The sequence below is a fragment of the Magnolia sinica genome, chromosome 18 (assembly GCF_029962835.1).
Source record: "Magnolia sinica isolate HGM2019 chromosome 18, MsV1, whole genome shotgun sequence".
In the NCBI taxonomy this organism is placed as follows: domain Eukaryota; kingdom Viridiplantae; phylum Streptophyta; class Magnoliopsida; order Magnoliales; family Magnoliaceae; genus Magnolia; species Magnolia sinica.
Window position 1 is genome coordinate 25,602,223 of NC_080590.1, and position 17,000 is coordinate 25,619,222.

Sequence of the window (17,000 nt, forward strand, 5' to 3'; positions counted from 1 at the left end):
GAAAATCCAGATATCACTGATGACATCGACCAAACCTTCGATGACATCAAACAATCTTTGATTACATCGAACGGTCTTCAATGACATCGAAAAGGATACCAAAGTTTCCATTAACTAAATTGATTTATTTCGAAAAATCTTGATGACATCGAGCCGACTTTAATGATATCAAAGCCTGCTCAATGACATCGAACTTGTCATTGACATACTGATGAATTGTAGATTTAAAATATCTATCAACACAAGAATTGTAGATTTAAGACATCTATCAACACAAACCAACTTCTAAATTAAAAATCAACATTCAGTAGGTTTATCCAAATCTGAATAACCACAGGACATCCCTAATAGGGCCCACCAATATAAATGGTCTTGATTCACACGTCAAGTTTGCAGTCAGGAATTGGGAATTCGCGCTATGCATCTGCCACATTCAAGATGCACCATCTCTAAGGCTAATATGACTTAAAAAATACAAGCCATAGTTAGATGTAGTGTATGTTTGGGAGTTCAGCTACTATCACGTTTCCGTGATGATCCTAACCGTTGGTTTCTGGAGTTAGAATGTGAGCTGTTCAAAATTTTCTTTTCCTAGTCTAAATTTATATAAGATGGTGATAGTCACACTTGTTGAAATTAAATATACGAAAAAATATTCGAACGAAATAAATCAATGAAAAATAAAACCTCACACTTGTTGAAAAATAAATCAAAGATATAAGAAATTACTGAAAAATAAATCAAAGATATAAGAAATTACTGTTTTGGCAATTATCAGAACAGATGTAAAGTTTTATTTTTTATTAATTTATCTAGTTTTAAATATTTCCTGTACCATTATTTCCAACATTAATCATTCTTGAGAAGTAGGTTTTTAAGGTGTATTACATGTGTGTCTTTGCTCTGTGTGTGTGTGTGTAGGAAATTATCAGTGTGGACACTTCCGGCAAAGTCGACCTCTATGACCCCACCATGATGTATGCCAAAAACCCAATTGATCCATCATGTGTGCTCCAAATTTTAGGACCAAAGCCCCGAAAATAGCCTAATAAAAAGCTCAGGTGGGCCACACTACAGGAAACACTTGTTGAAGGATATCCCCACTGTAGGTTTCCATGTGGGGTCTACCATGTTCTTTACATGCCATCCAACTTGTTCATTGCGTACACCTCATGGATGAAGGAGAGACTGCCCAAGAATTAGGGAAACGGATTGGCTACTACCCCTGCCACTAGCCCGGTGGCTGGTGGTAGGTGCTCTGTGGGCCCCACCAAGATGTATGTGTTTCATTCATGCCGTTCATCCATTTTTAAAGATCATTTTAGGGCTTGATCCAAAAAATGAGAGGGATATAAATATCAGGTGGACCACACCACAGGAAAACAATAGTGATTGAATATCCACCATTAAAATCCTCCAAAGGCCCACTGTACTGTTTATTTGAAATCCAATCTGTTGATTAGGTCATACAGACCTAGATGAAGGGAAAAACAAAGATTAGCTTGATCCAAAACTTTTATGGGCCCCAAAAAGTTTTTAATGGTCGACATTCATTCAACACTGTTTCCTGTAATGTGGTCCACTTGATATTGGGATATACCTCATTTTTTGTCTCATACCCTAAAATGACCTAGAAAAATATGTGGACGGAATGGATGAAACACATACATCATGGTGGGTCCACAGAGCACCGACCACCACCCATTGGCTGATGGCAGGGGGAGTAGCCAATCCGTTTCCAAGAATTAGACCATCTCAAACTGAGTTGGCCCACACTGTGTGGAATTTACACTGTTCTTGAAAGGTCACATCTGATACATTAGGGTGCGTCCCACCCACAGCTAGGAGAGAGATAGAGTAAAAGATACGGACGATTACAATCTTTGTACGACTCATCAAGTGGGCCCAAGTGAACGGGTGGAGATGCTGGATCCTTGGTTGTGACAGAGGGAAAACGAAGTCCATTTTAAGTCATTGTCATTGTAAGAAACGGAGGTTGAGATGGGTTGAAGAGATAAAAACACAAAAAGGCAATTGAGTAATTAAGAGGTGAGTAAGACAGACGTAACCTTTGGAAGAAACAGCAAGTGAATCAACCAAAGAACACGAATTTCTCTTGTATGAAGTGGGACCCACACAACTCATTTACTATATTATAAATATAGTTAAAAACGTTTCCACTAGCAATAAAGACAAATGTTTACCTTTTGCTGCTTGTCATTTCTACGTGTCGATTTCATCTATATATATTTTTAAACAAGAAGAAAGGTGTTTCCAGCTTTAACACGTAACTGGGATGCAGCGTAATAAGGGCTGCGAAGCGTTTATAATCTATTCTCACGCCGTTTCATGTGGGTTCTGTTGCTGCCGATCCAATCACATAAAGCGATATGTGCAAACAAGATTCTAAATCGTTTTTACTTCATGGGTAAGATGTGCTGGTGTCCTGTCTACTCAATTTAAATGTTTGATTGAATCACTAGTGTTCTTTTATATCGAGATTAATAGATTAGAGATGGGACAAAAAATACCTCATCCTCTCAACCACTAGTTTGTGCTCTCAAATGATTTATGAAATGATAGGGCTCCCAAAGAAATTCTGTGTCTTGGGATAATAAATGTAAATTTGACTTAAAGTAAAGATTTTTTTTTAACGTATCTTTGGATTTATATATCTCTTAAACGAGTAAGAATGTATGGACATATAAAATAAGGTTAAATAATTCTGATTTTATTAACATTCAAATGTATAGCCGAGGATCCTTGCCCTTGCTCGGGTGGTAGACTCTCAAGAGTTTCAACACCGGGTCAAGGGTTCAAGTACCCATAGGTGGTGAAATTCCACTAAGGCGTGAGTGTATGGGGTTGTGTGTGCTTGCGTTTAAGGAAAAAAAAATGTACGGCCTATTACAATTAGCTAAGTAATGATCAATCAAACAAATAAATAAAAATAAAAGATAAATACCTGTTACATTTATTGGGAAAAATGATTAAAGCGAGTGTTTGGTCAGTAAACCGTTATGCAGTAGCTATCTATGTTAGAATTAAGATAGATAAATTAAAATAAATATAAAGTAGATAAATGTATTTGGCGTAGGGCCCCAAGCTCTTCTTTGTATGTTCCTTTTATATCTTGTTGAGGCAATGAAAACCTTCGCTAATTTTTTTGATACTTTTGAATCCTTCGTGCTTACATTGCAGTTTTAAATATGAGAATCTTTTTTATTAATTTTCGTGCCTCGTCGATTATCTTGTAGGTCTTTTATAGACGTTTCATGTATGTTGGCTCATTAAATGGTGACATTGTTATAACGACAATTCATCCCATGAAAGGCATGTGCAAGGGTCTACGTTATCACATTAGTAACGGAATGCATAACATAGAAAGAAGATAACCGAAGAACTCTTCAACTGCGAGTATGACTTCCGCGTGTGCCAAACATGTAGTGTTAGTATGTAGTGGTTTCCAACTGGATCAGGTCAGCATGTCGAAAATGGGTGTAAACAGGTCCCACTAACCACATCGGTTCTGCTTGGGCCAGTATTTTGTATACGTGGGCCTATCATTCTTTGATCCAGATGGTCCATGTTGTAGATCGGTCCCATCAGGGATTGAAATGATATGAAAATGTCCTCAATGGAAGAACCCTACCGGTGGACTTTATTAGCTTAGATAAGCATCAAACAATTGCACGGCTAGGAGCTTTTCACCCACAAGTAGTGGGGCGACTAGATGAGCAATCTGGTTACCGAAAGAAGGGCCACAACCGTATACAGGAGGAAAAGAACAGGACTATGGACGTGGATCAGCTACTGAACCTGACAGTAGCGTGACTCGCTCCTGAAGTGATGTCGGTACTTTCTGTGGGGCCCACCATTATGCATGTGTTGTATCCACACCATTCATACATTCGGAGAGATCATTTTAGGGCATGAGACAAAGAATAAGGCAGATCCAAAGCTCAAGTGGACCCCACCACAGAAAAGAGTGGAGATTGAAGGCCTACCCTTAAAAACATCTTGAGGCCACATAAGTTTTCGATCAAGCTGATATTTGTGTTTTCCCTGATTCCATGTCTGTGTTAACTTATAAATAGGTTTGATCTCAAATAAACATCATGGTGGGCAACAGTGGGCGTAATTGTCCCCACTATTTTATATGGTGGGTTCACTTGAGCTTTGGATCCACCTCATTCTTTGGATCATGCCCTAAAATGATCTTTCCAAATGGATGAACGGTGTGGATACAACACATACATCATGGTGAGGGGTTCAGTAGCTAATCCTCTTTAAAATATGATACATATGTGAAACGTTAGCATGTGTTCGGCCTCTCGGCCATAAAAGTGAAACACAAGCATGCCAGTCCGGAACACCCAAACGGTGAGGTCTATGATATATGGACCATTGCCAAAAGAAACATCAGTGGGATGATCTAGATTGCCGATCTGGAGTTGCTTGCCCATTGACCATTTGCGTGCTGTGCTGTTCATTGATATACTTACAACCGTGTGATTGATGGAACTTTGGATTCTGGCCCCTTCAAAAGTGGGGCCCACATTATTTGTACGGGTATGAAAACTGGGATATAAGATATGGTAAAAATGTAACCCAAAACCGCCCATTATCCACCCTATTAGCCATCAATTAAAACAAGTCTGCTAGGTAAGACAGAAATGAGATTGCAAGAATTCTCTTCCATTCCTCACCTACAATGTGACTATGGTTCCATGCATTGACAATCATGAGGGCGTTGATTTGAAGACCTGCGCCCTGACTGTGGGTGGACCGTGGCCAAAGAAGCTCCTCAATGGCAGAATCCTAACCCTTCAGTTTGTGGCTGATAAACAGAGTGGTTAAGAAAGAAGGGCTAGTAGAAGATGGCTGATTGGAAGATCTTTGGGCACGGTCCATCCTCAGCAGACACCATTAAATCAATGGTGTGAATTAGGGACCCATCCATCTCACCTGGGCAAGCAGCCATCTTGAAACTTCCAGGTCCAAGCAACCAACCTTCGTCACTAGCATCTGCAGGACCATGCAAAACTGGGGCCAATAGCTTTCCTCATGGGCTCACTGACGAGATCTACAGGACTCACTCTTTGGGTGAGTCACATTGCACTGCAGCAGATTGTTGTGAATCATAGCCACAATGGTTGGTTGCAGGATGCTGTTCCACACAGCATCCCAACTGCTCAATCATCACTATGCCCCACTGTCCTGACGTTTCTTTTGCCATCCTTTCCTCCAAATCCTAATCCAGGAGACATGGAAAGTCGGGAACACCCAGCCAATCCTACAAGTTCCACGACAAGTCCATGCATGCATGATCGCTTCCAGAATAGACAGACCCCACCATGATCCAATTCAAGTTTCATTCATTAATCAAGGTCCATGGCCAGATCCAGACATGGATTAATAGTTTCCTAATATGGGTAATTAGTTTGCTTTCGGCAATGCATCTTTATCAAATAGCCGGTAGTTCACAAGGTGAAATGTCCATCATACTCCCCTAAAATCCCTAGGCATTGAAGCGGCGACATGTTATTAACAACATAAAATGCATTTTTACAACGAATGGTTTCAATTGAAGAAGCCTCCAGAAAGACCACTTCTAACTATAGCAGTCTCCAAAGACAAGTTCATACTCAAAAGAAGTTGGGAAGGTGCAACCTGACCCTCTGCTGACTTCTCCACATGTATTATCCCAATGACAGATTCTACAACTATCAGCATACTTTAACAGTATGAAGTAGATAACCACTATTAACTTAGGGAATAATCTCCAATCTTACGCAGGCAGCGCTCGTCCTGCTCTTGCCAGAGGGGCTAAAGATGCACTACTGAAATGAATTGCAACCCCCTTTTTCTTTCTTTTTGGCAATTATCAATCTAATACAATGGGAATTGCTGAATTGTGATTTCTTTTGCATCCAGATTGAGCATTTGGGCTTCACATTGTAATCACGGTACTTTCAAGTTGGACTTGAGGAAACATAACTGCAAATTGAGGGCTGCTTCTCCATGACAAATGACATGCACTTTCATCATTTCCTCTTAATGATCCTGACAGTTCACCGTTTAATTCACTCATTCACCCAAAGCTTACCCAGGAGAATCCAGACATCTCCAGTCACTTGACTTTTCCAGAGGAAATATTAAGACATGCAATTATTTCCAAGAGCTAATTTCTTCAATACATGATTCCATAAGCACTGATTCCCCTGTTTGATGTGATAAGCAGAAGGTGAGTAGTGCCAGTCAGTATGGTACAAGATTTTAAGGATCCTACGTTCACTGCTGTACCTGCAGACCTAGTGAAGGTTATCTTTTGCGGCATATTGTCATGCCGTCTCCAATAGGCACCTGAGAATATCCAATAAGCTTTATGGTTATTTAGCAACTAAGGGCCTGTTGAGAACCAGATGACAGTGAACGAAAAGCAGACTTGGAAAATGAATAGATTTAGGGAAAAGCAGACATGATTCGTGCAAGAGAGATAAGAGGAGTCACCCAGTAAGTGTGCCAAAATGGCACGCTTATGTGATCTGAGCCATGCTGTGAGGCACCATGAACATGCCCAGGTCTAATAATCAAGCCCATCCAGCATCAGGTCAAACATATGTACCTGAATATAGACCACTGGTCATCCATTTTCTAACCATCAATTTATTTTGTGCATGCCCTGTCCACCTGATGAGTGCACTGGCCTCATTTTTGGGCCTGGGCATGTTTATGTTGACTCCCAACAGAAGAATGGCCGGGATGTAGCACATATGTGCCACACTGGCACATGTGCTGCCTCTTCAATCTCTTGTGTGAATTGCTCCAGCATTTCTCAAAGAAACATCCATACCATACTAATGCTGATACGCTGATCCTCGAAAATACTACTGTTGAAGTTTCTTATGCCGATAGTCTTTGGATCGTTCACCTGTTGAAAAAGTTTTATTACACAACAATTCCAGTTCCAAAATCATACTGTTTTCATCAAGATAAATATTTGCTTACTAGTGAGTCGGCAACTTTTCCATGCCAGAGAACATTATCAATTACAATTACACCCCCAACCCTCACCTGCAAGGAGAAATGGTAAATAAATCCAACAGATATATCTCCAAAATCTACTGATATGAAAAAAAAATAAAAAAATTGAACTGACAGTTCTAACTAAATGATTTGGACTAAATGGTGTGCACAAATATAAAAATAGATGTTCAGCACCTGAGAAGGATGCAAGATGTTGGGCATCAAATACATCTATAGATTCAGAAAACAAAAGATATCTTGACACTGCCAGATGGATAAGAAAACATGACAACGTGAAGGCTGCAACTTAAAAGAGGAAGAAGCTTAGTTATGACTCATGAGAAGAGGCAGGAAGTGGGGCCAACCATAAATAAGTACGGAAAAGCTACTTTAGGACCTGAAGCATCTACAAGTGCAAGATTCCAAATCAGGGAGCACCCTAAGTAAAAAATTCTGCAACTACAGTTATAAGAACTCATGATGAGCAGCTCATAGACGATTTCTTCCTCAATACACAGGTAATGAGCACCCAACGAGGTTTGGGCGAATGGTCTTCACCATAGGTTTACTCCCCATAGGTGAGGGTTCGATTCCCCTCCTTGGCTTTACTTGATACATGTGGTTGTGGGTGATTGCGTGTATCCCAGGGATTAGTCACACTTCAAAAAAAGAGGTGGGGACACCCTGTGTCTTCAAAAAAAAATACATATATACACAAGTAATGAGCTACCAAATGTAAGGTTACCAACAGGGAACAGGAACCTGTTTCTTACCTTATTTTTGAATATCTCATCTTAACATAACTCCTATATGTTCGGGCTATGCTGCCGGAGTATAGGTACGACTTATGAGTATCGAGTACAGTGATGATCAGGTTCGGTGGATGCACAAAATCAAAATCTCGGGATAGGGGTTGGCAGAGAATGGTTACAATTCACAAGTATAATCATGTTGAAGTGAATTATCACAAGATGAATTTGCTAAGTGGGTAGATTCACTACTAAATTCTAACTAACTACTCTTATGGCTCAAAATCCAAGTATCTTTGAATTTCAAATCCTAGGGAAGGAGGATCTCCCTTACTGCTATTTGAGTATCCAACTCAGATACTCCACATTTTTTGAAGATTTTGTGTGGCAGAAAGCTTGGAACACAGCTGAATTGTCCCCAAAATAGTATTTTAATGAAGATGGTGGATTCTGTAGCTGTGCCTAATGTTTTGTGAAAATGATTTGGCAATTGTGTTGATCAAGAAACCTATAGATAATTCAGGCAGACATATAAAAGGTCCTCAGAAAGTGGAAAATCCTAGAAGTTGATTTTCACAATGTTAAAAAAGAATACAATTGCTCAAGGGGAACCAAGGGACAGTTAATTCTTTTGCCCATTTGTGCAAAGCATGCATTGCGAAATCACCCCTAAAGGAAATATCATCACTCTGAATTATGTTTGTGGCAACAATCATGTCTAACAGTCTAAGAGCATAGAAACAAAGCATCTTAACACTTAATTAAAGGAGGATATTTCTTCTTCTTATTTGTTTTTCTAATTAAAAACAAATGACTTAATTCATAAGAAGAGAAGTAAAAAATATAGTGTTCATCAACCCCTCTTATGACAAGGGGAATTGGTTTTGCACAGCCGAACACAACTTTGTAATGCCTCAGCTAACCTATAATCCCCAAATTAGCATCTCTGTTCCAGCTGATTGAACAGACCTAACATCTCCCCTATAGCATATTATGTCATCCTATTAACTACGTTGTTGAGGAATCTTCCCCATCAGTTAAGGCCCAAAGAGTGGACATGGGGAAGTTTAGTTCCTCAAAGAAACAGTTGGATTTCTCTTTTGGTTGAACCTTTAATGTAGACACAACTGAAAGGGTAAGCTTCACCATACTCTATTGTATTACATTGCTAGGTTTGATAGTTTTAAGCATTATTGAACAATTTTGTATTGTGTGTATTACATTGCTAGGTTTGATAGTTTTAAGCATTATTGAACAATTTTGTATTGTGTGTGTGCAGAGAGAGAGAGAGAGAGAGAGAGAGAGAGAGAGAGAGAGAGAGAGAGAGAGAGAGAGAGAGAGAGAGAGAGAGAGAGAGAGAGAGAGAGAGAGAGAGAAGAGAGAGAGAGAGAGAGAGAGAGAGAGAGAGAGAGAGAGAGAGAGAGAGAGAGAGAGAGAGAGAGAGAGAGAGATATGACATCAGGAGTCACTGTATACAAAGGTAGTAAATGATTGCCACAAAATTCTGAAGTAGGACTTCTTTGAGAAAGGCATAAGTCAAGAGGATAGTACAAATTCTAAGACAGTGAGAAAAATTATTCATGAGAGAGAGAGAGAGAGAGAGAGAGAGAGAGAGAGAGAGAGAGAGAGAGAGAGAGAGATGACATCAGGAGTCACTGTATACAAAGGTAGTAAATGATTGCCACAAAATTCTGAAGTAGGACTTCTTTGAGAAAGGCATAAGTCAAGAGGATAGTACAAATTCTAAGACAGTGAGGAAAATTATTCATCAAAAATAAAATAAAATTAGAGAGAGACAGAGAGAAGGGAAAAAGTTAGAATCTACCAATTGTAATAACAACTCAAAATATTCATGGTACATTCTCTTCTCCGCATCAACAAATGCAAAATCATAGCTGCGCAAAGAGAAGAAATGTACAAAATACAAGCCAGTACAGAAAAATAAATAAGACAAGAATCAGCAGGCTAAGTATTGAATATAACGAGATATGCACATCAAATATGATATTGTATTTACTGGACAATATCAGAATGCATGAAACCATTGCTTACTGAAAGATCTATTTCAGGTAAAAAGGTTTACAGATTTTCTAACAGGTCTACTCTTTCTGATATCTTTGAGCAATACAAAATCCATGAAAAGAAACCACTACTTTATATGAGTGTAATCTGCACATTTGGGTTTCAATCCTTTATCTCAAGGACTTAATTCTGAGAGAGACATGCATTTTACCACTTTTGAGTAGAGCTGGGCACAGGACAACTTGACTCGTCCGACTCATTTAGATTAGAACTGAGTGGGTGAGTCGATCCAAATCGAGTTGACTTCGTCCAATCCGAACTCAAACCGAGTCGAGTTTGAGTCACCCAGTAACTCGACTCGACCCGAAATCCAACTCAATACTGACTCGACTCGACTAGAAACTCAACTTGTACATATATATTAAAAAACCTTAGATATGACGTTTCAGATCTAAGATGCCGTGTAGTTGATGGACAGGCTACAATTCTGGCAAGTGAATATAGGTTTTGAGTTGTGATTTCATCCCGAGGATACCTGCTGCACCCGACCCGACTCGGTACTTGTGACCAGGTTGGACTTGGTCCGGATTAGTCCAAGCCACACCCGGACTCGGATTGGGTCAGGCATGCTGGACTCGGTACCAAGTCGGTTCAAGTTCGGGCCAGGCCTATTTCAAAACCGAATCAAGTCAGATCAGCCCCAACTCGGTCTGACTCGACTCGTTGCCTACCTCTACTTCTGAGTATGTCAGTCAAGCACTAATACCATTTTGTAGAGAGCCCTACATGCTGCAAACAAATAACCTGAGGCCTTCCTCTTCCACTTTTCTGAAAGGCCAAATATCACAAACAGTTTGAAAAGAGCATCAAGTTATGCAGCTTGACATGTCCTTCCATTTTCCAGTTATGCTTTAGCAAGAACTTTTTCTATAACTTCCAACCATAGTTATTAGAATTTACCATAAATTGAGTCTGCGTAGTTGCTTCCTGAATACACAGGCTCTCTTTAAGACTACCATAACAGAAATGTCATGATGGGGTTTGCAATGTCTGAGGGGTTTCCTCCTAATTTGGCCATTCAAGGGGGTTCCTAATGGCTCCTAATATCAGACAACGGGAGTTGCCAAGCCAGTTTGATCCATGTATTTCGCATGCATTTTTACAGTCATGTCCTTTGTCATTAGTTGAAAAGGGAGATATAAAAACTGTCAAACTTTTAACTTTTGTTTTGATCAATTTACCTTGACTCATTGAAACATGCATTCTCATAAGGAGGGTAAGATGTTAAAAGCTCAACATCTGTACAGCAAAAAGAACAAAAAAACTGTGGGATGCTAGGAGAGCATGCATTGTCATTTGTGTGTGTGTGTTATAATTTATAGTAAATTCAACCTTGTCAGCTAAACAATAAATTATCGAAGATGACATGTACCCACAGGGCCCATCTGGTAACCAGTGATTTAAATATCGATTGTATTGGCCGGTACTCTCAACATCGCAAGTGGCTGATATGATATACATGGGAAGTTATTAAATTCCAGTGTCGCACAACGAGACATCAGGATGTATGGATACATTGAAACATTTTTGCCAAAAACCCTTTATAAAATTTCCTGGTATTGTCAATACACACGATTCAATGTGATACATTGCGATATGTATTGGCGATACATTGCAATACATTCCCCTACCGGAAATTCAAATTTTATTTTATTTTTGCAAAGAACCAACAAAAATCTATTTTCTGTAAAATTTATTTGAATCTGTTTCATACTTGTATTGTATAATTTATGAATTATATGAACTCATTTTGGATATAATTGCATCAGACAATGCATAGTTTAGGATCGTATACAAGGAAACTTGTTGTGCATACTTTTTATTTATTTTCGTGATTTTTTGAATTCTAAGTGCATAATCATGTCTCTTTCAACGTATCCTAAAGTTTTATTGGAAAATTCCATCATTTCCCAGTGTTTCCCTCAAATAGAGATGCAATCCCTGATACCGATACGTTTCCATATCCCAAGGGTGCGAAACGTGCATCGATACCGATATTTAAATCACTGCTGGTAACCACCAAAGTTCTATGTTAATAGGCTAATCTCGATAGATTTGTGCAAAACAGGCTTGTATGGACACACTTCGCATGGATAGGCTATTCTCCTATCCAGGATGTTGTTTGTCAAACACCCTGAAATAGGAACGGATGGACAAGCACATGGTGCCTACCAACATATTGCCACATGTGACATGCGAGGTACACAGATTGATAGTGGCAAATATGGCACCTTTAGAGATGTACAATGACATATCTCGCACGTGTGGGGTTAAAGATGTATGGTGGCATTTGTGGCATGTGGCACATGTACACGTGAGCACAGTGGCACATGTGGAACATTGGCGGGCACTTGAAGGTTGGTTGTGGCATGTGCAATGTCTTGAAGATGAACAATCTCAGATGGTGCATATGGTATGCATGTGTACTATTCCAGCATGTACCCTATCGAGGATTGGCTTAAAGCACCTTTTTGTAAGGATGAACTTAACCAAGCTAGGAGTCGTATTTTTGCATAGGGTTATCATCAATTTTATGGGACTCTGCCCAAGTGTGTTTAAGAAACTGTCAACACTGCTCCTGAGCCGGATAAGGTTAACTAGACATTTTTTCCCCCGTACCAAAGAGGCCCATAGACACTAATAGACGAGAATAACTCCCTTTCAAAGTGAGTGCAAAATTGAGAACACACATTATATGATATACCTGCAGGCTTCACCATTCAAAATCAGGGCTTTTAGTGTGTCTGCTGCGAGTGCATGTCTCACATCCACCTAGCAAATTCCACGTCAAGGGGAAAAAAATGGAAGTTTAGAAACTTGAATAGAGACTGGTATAACTCAGGCCAAGAATATTGCTAATGACAAGCTGGAATGCTGCATTTATTAACTTACGTTTTACAGATCCCATTCACCCAGGGAGATCAGTAGATTCTGAGGGAGAAGTGCAGTAAATGTAACAATTCAAAGAGCACAAGTTTCATACACCTAATGAGCTATCATGCAACAGCATGTACAGGTCTAAGATCATTACGCAAATATGACATTATTACAACAACATAAACACTTGATATCAACAAGCATAAAGCAGCATCAACATTCTGTGGCAAGAAATTGTAATGGAAACACGCTTACAATCTTCATATGCAAAAGGCACCTCTGGACACTGCACATTCTCCCATGGTAAAAGCTCACAAACATTAGACAGTTTCAGATGGACCCTTATGAGCACAAGTTTCATATGCCATTGGACATACTTTGGTATTATTATATGCTATATTATCCAGTAAATGTGCTGGAATAAAAATTAAAAAAAAAAGAAGAAAAAAAAGCATGCCACTAAAACCAAACAGTCACAGCGAAGATATCTTCCAAAGACCTAACTTAATCATTCCAATATTTAGGGTTACAGTTCAACACAATATTCTTTTTCCTTGGTTGATTTCCGTAATTCTGGTTGATTAACACAAGGTAAAGATTCACAAGATTTGCCAGAGAAACTCGAAAAGGATAATAAGTTTACCCAAACAACCAGCAAATGAACCAAGTATATCACACAAACAGCCACAGCAACCCGCAACTTTCAACTATTAAGGATTCACATCAAACCTATGGGCTCCCATGTGTCAACTTTAAAACATCCAGAACCCTAAGAAGCCTAGACAAAGACTCGACAACAGCAGCCTAGACAGAAACCCTTAAATGCTAAATAAGCAACAGATGATGCACGCAAACCCCCTAATGCAGTTAATGTGCATCAATAACAAATCACCAACAGAGTGTGTTACTGCTTTTGCTGCCCAGCTCCAGCCAACTTAGAACAGAGTCAAAGGTGCCTGCATGCTATAGGGACCAAATAAATGTGCTCGTAGGATTTCTGCAGTACAGCACACACTGATTAGACAAGGGTTGACCAAGTAGTTTAATCTGAGGCATTTTGACCAGACAAAAGTTGGCCTTAGGAATATTGCAATCCGACCGACATTTGCTACCTTCCAAGAGCATCAGAATCCATAAAACTAACCCTTTTTGAAGCATAGGAATTTATTAATGGAAACAGAAAACAGAACAACAAGAAACTTCAAAAAAATAACAAAGGAAAATAAAAAGATAACTATAATCCAACATGGAGACTCATTTCCTATCCACAATGGACGAAGAACCAACATAGGCTGCCACTTTGACTGGAGAATCATCCTTCCCATTTGCTTCCCTGTTAGCCCTTTGAACAATCTCACACAAAATGTCATCCAGCATTTATAGGACCGCCAGTCAAGGTATTCCATATCAGTAACGGTGGCTGTAACAGCCACCACCATTACTTTTACGATACGGGCATAATGGCCATTACGGGGACCATAACGGGCCGTTACAACCTCCTTTTCTTTTATTGAAAAAAATCTGTAAAACCTGTATTGGTCCCATAGCGGTCCATTACGGGGCGTTATGGCGTTTACAAGGGCCGTAACAGCTTTTACAGACCATTTTTTTCTGTAACAGCTGTTACGGCCTTCTACGACCCAGTAACATGTAACGGTTGCCACCGTTACCTTTACCTAACAGCCTTTACGGCACACCATGCTGCCAGTGGATATGTCGCTAAGCTGACCAGTTCTAATTATTCTTTTTCTTTTCATGGATAACAAAAACTTTTCTTAAAAGAAAAAGCAAAAAACAAGCTACAAAGTATGAACTATGGTTCACTCTATTGGTTACAAGCACAAGGCAACATCAGTGGTTAAAATGACGACTTCGTTTAAGAAACGGAGAGGAAAACAAGATGTCTAAGCCCAAAATGAATTCTTTCAACTCATCACAGTGAAACATAAACTACCATGGAACTTAAGATTGCCCATGACCACAACTAGAGACGTAGAAATTAGAGCTGGGCATGGGACGACTCGACTCGTTCAGACTCGACTCAATCTGAACCAAATGGGTAAGTCAGTCCGAACCGAGTAGGCTTCGCCCAATTGGAACTCAAACCGAGTCAAATCTGAGTTACCCAATAACTCGACCCTACTCAATCTGGTCAGATTCGACTCGACTCGGGATCGAGTATATATATATATATATATATATATATATATATATATATATATATATATAATAAAATCTACACAAAGCTCGGCCATACGCTCCAGCCTCAGCGCTACTGCGACCTAACGTCACCTCCATGCAACGCTCATCTTCCTCTTTCAAGCCTGACAGCCACCCATCACCACCTTCCTCCTCCTCCTCCTCCTCTCTCTCTCTCTCTCTCTCTCTCTCTCTCTCTCATCTCTCGATCCGATTTGGTTCCAACTCGACCCGACTCGGTACTTTTGACCGGGTCAGACTCAATCCGAATTAGTCGACCCGACTCGGTACTTTTGACCGGGTCAGACTCAATCCGAATTAGTCCAGGCCAGACCTAGACTCGGATCGGGTCATGCATGTTGGACTCGATACCGAGTCGGGTCGAGTTCGGGTCATGCCTATTTCAAAACCGGATCGAGTCGAGTCAGACTTAACTCGGTCCGACTCGACTCGATGCCCAGTTCTAGTAGAAATGCTTCAACTTGAAGGCACGAAGAGAGAGTACAAAAGTAGCTGCAACCCTTCTCAAAAGCAAAAGCTTCGGTTTCGAACAATGCAGCTTCCATTGACGCCAAAAAATACAGCTCATTTACATAGTCATGGTACATATCAGTGTTTCAAATTGCGAATAGTGTGTAGCATGGCATTCACTCCTTTGAAGCGTCAGGCGTAAGCTACATAGTGTGTAGCGTAAGCTACACACGACTACTAGATTTTTAATCAAGGTGCTTGGTTGCACCAATGTCATGATATTCTATACCAAATTAGACTGATTAATAATGAAATTCAACAAAATTTCATGATTTTTGGTGCAACAAAATGGAACCTAAAGTAATAGGAAAGGGCAATGATTAAGTATATAAGTAAAGAAAGAGCAATGAAACTGATTTCATATTGTTTTTTTATATATTATTTTACTAAAAGAATTAAAAATATTAACTAACTTTTATTGGGAATGGAAAAATGTAACAAATCATTGAAAACATCATGTGAGCTACATAGCGTGTAGCATAGTCACGTAGCGTGTAGTGTATGCAAATTATCATGTAACGTAGGCTACATAAGACTTAAGCTATTTTCATGAGCTACGTAGCATTAAAGTCATGCTACCCTATGTAGCGAAAGCTACACGCTACAGAGCTTAGCTGTTTAAAACACTACATATGTAGCTATTGGCCTCCATCAAAAGTAATCATGTAAAGTGTTTGAGCTCTTGCATTGTGGAAATGTCACCATGGATGTTGTTGGATAGCTCAATGGCAAGTGCAACTACACCTTCTGGACGGGCTGGATAGTAGCTAGCTATGTCTGGCCAATATGAGTTATCCATTTAGAAATGTGAAAATACAGTGCAAAACCCAAAAACAGCAAACGGACAACAAGCAGTGAATATAAGAGTATGCTGTATATGAAAGAGCAGCAGAAAGTAAATAGTACTCCAAACAACCAGAGTACACTCACTAAATGACTAAGCTTGCTTCTTCTTCTTCTTTTTTTTTTTGCAAAATTGTGAATGACTAAGCTTGCTGATTCTATGGTTTAGGAGAATAAGTAACGTATACAGCTGTATCTACCCTAGCACCTTTAAAAAGGATGGTGATTTTTTATTTTTATTTTCTCACAATTTTGCAAAAGCAAGTTTGCAAATGTTTACTAAAATTGATTCATAAAGGGACTATCATTGACTAAAAAAACAATAATCAAAATGTGAAATCGTTTCTGATCATTTGCAAAACCTAGCACTCCCCAACTCTATAATTAGCATAAGATGACTTTAGCTAATCACCTTGTGAGAAACGCCAGCTCTCTCATAGTATCTTTTTGCAACTTCAAGGCATTTCGCATCTCTTTCACATGCAACCAAATGACCTGATTCTGGCAGGACTAAGGCAATAGCTAAGGATGAGTATCCCTGGAAAAACCAAATAACAACTGTTTTATGCCCGATGGATTATGAATTCCTCTTCGTGAAAGAGGAGAATTTTACAAGAAAATCAAAAGAAGAATGTTCACCAGTGCAAGGGGGCACTGAAGAAAACCACATGAGTAAACAATGTTTTGTGA

General features: G+C 39.5%; 1 protein-coding gene across 2 annotated transcripts in view; it reads right to left on the reverse strand.

The window, feature by feature from the left end:
• Nucleotides 1–5,522: 5,522 nt before the first annotated feature.
• Nucleotides 5,523–17,000, reverse strand: part of LOC131232526 (uncharacterized) — a 37,683-nt gene continuing 26,205 nt past the window's right edge. The window contains exons 4-10 of one of the 2 annotated variants that reach the window (XM_058228818.1): nucleotides 16,723–16,848; nucleotides 12,565–12,632; nucleotides 9,604–9,673; nucleotides 7,012–7,077; nucleotides 6,857–6,934; nucleotides 6,307–6,366; nucleotides 5,523–6,224 (exon numbers count right to left, since the gene is read on the reverse strand). In XM_058228818.1, coding sequence (XP_058084801.1) covers nucleotides 6,325–6,366; nucleotides 6,857–6,934; nucleotides 7,012–7,077; nucleotides 9,604–9,673; nucleotides 12,565–12,632; nucleotides 16,723–16,848 — 450 coding nt within the window. In that variant the 3' untranslated portion in view covers nucleotides 5,523–6,224; nucleotides 6,307–6,324. Of the gene's footprint in view, nucleotides 6,367–6,856; nucleotides 6,935–7,011; nucleotides 7,078–9,603; nucleotides 9,674–12,564; nucleotides 12,633–16,722; nucleotides 16,849–17,000 lie in introns of both variants that reach the window. The other variant, XM_058228819.1, reaches the window with a different exon arrangement.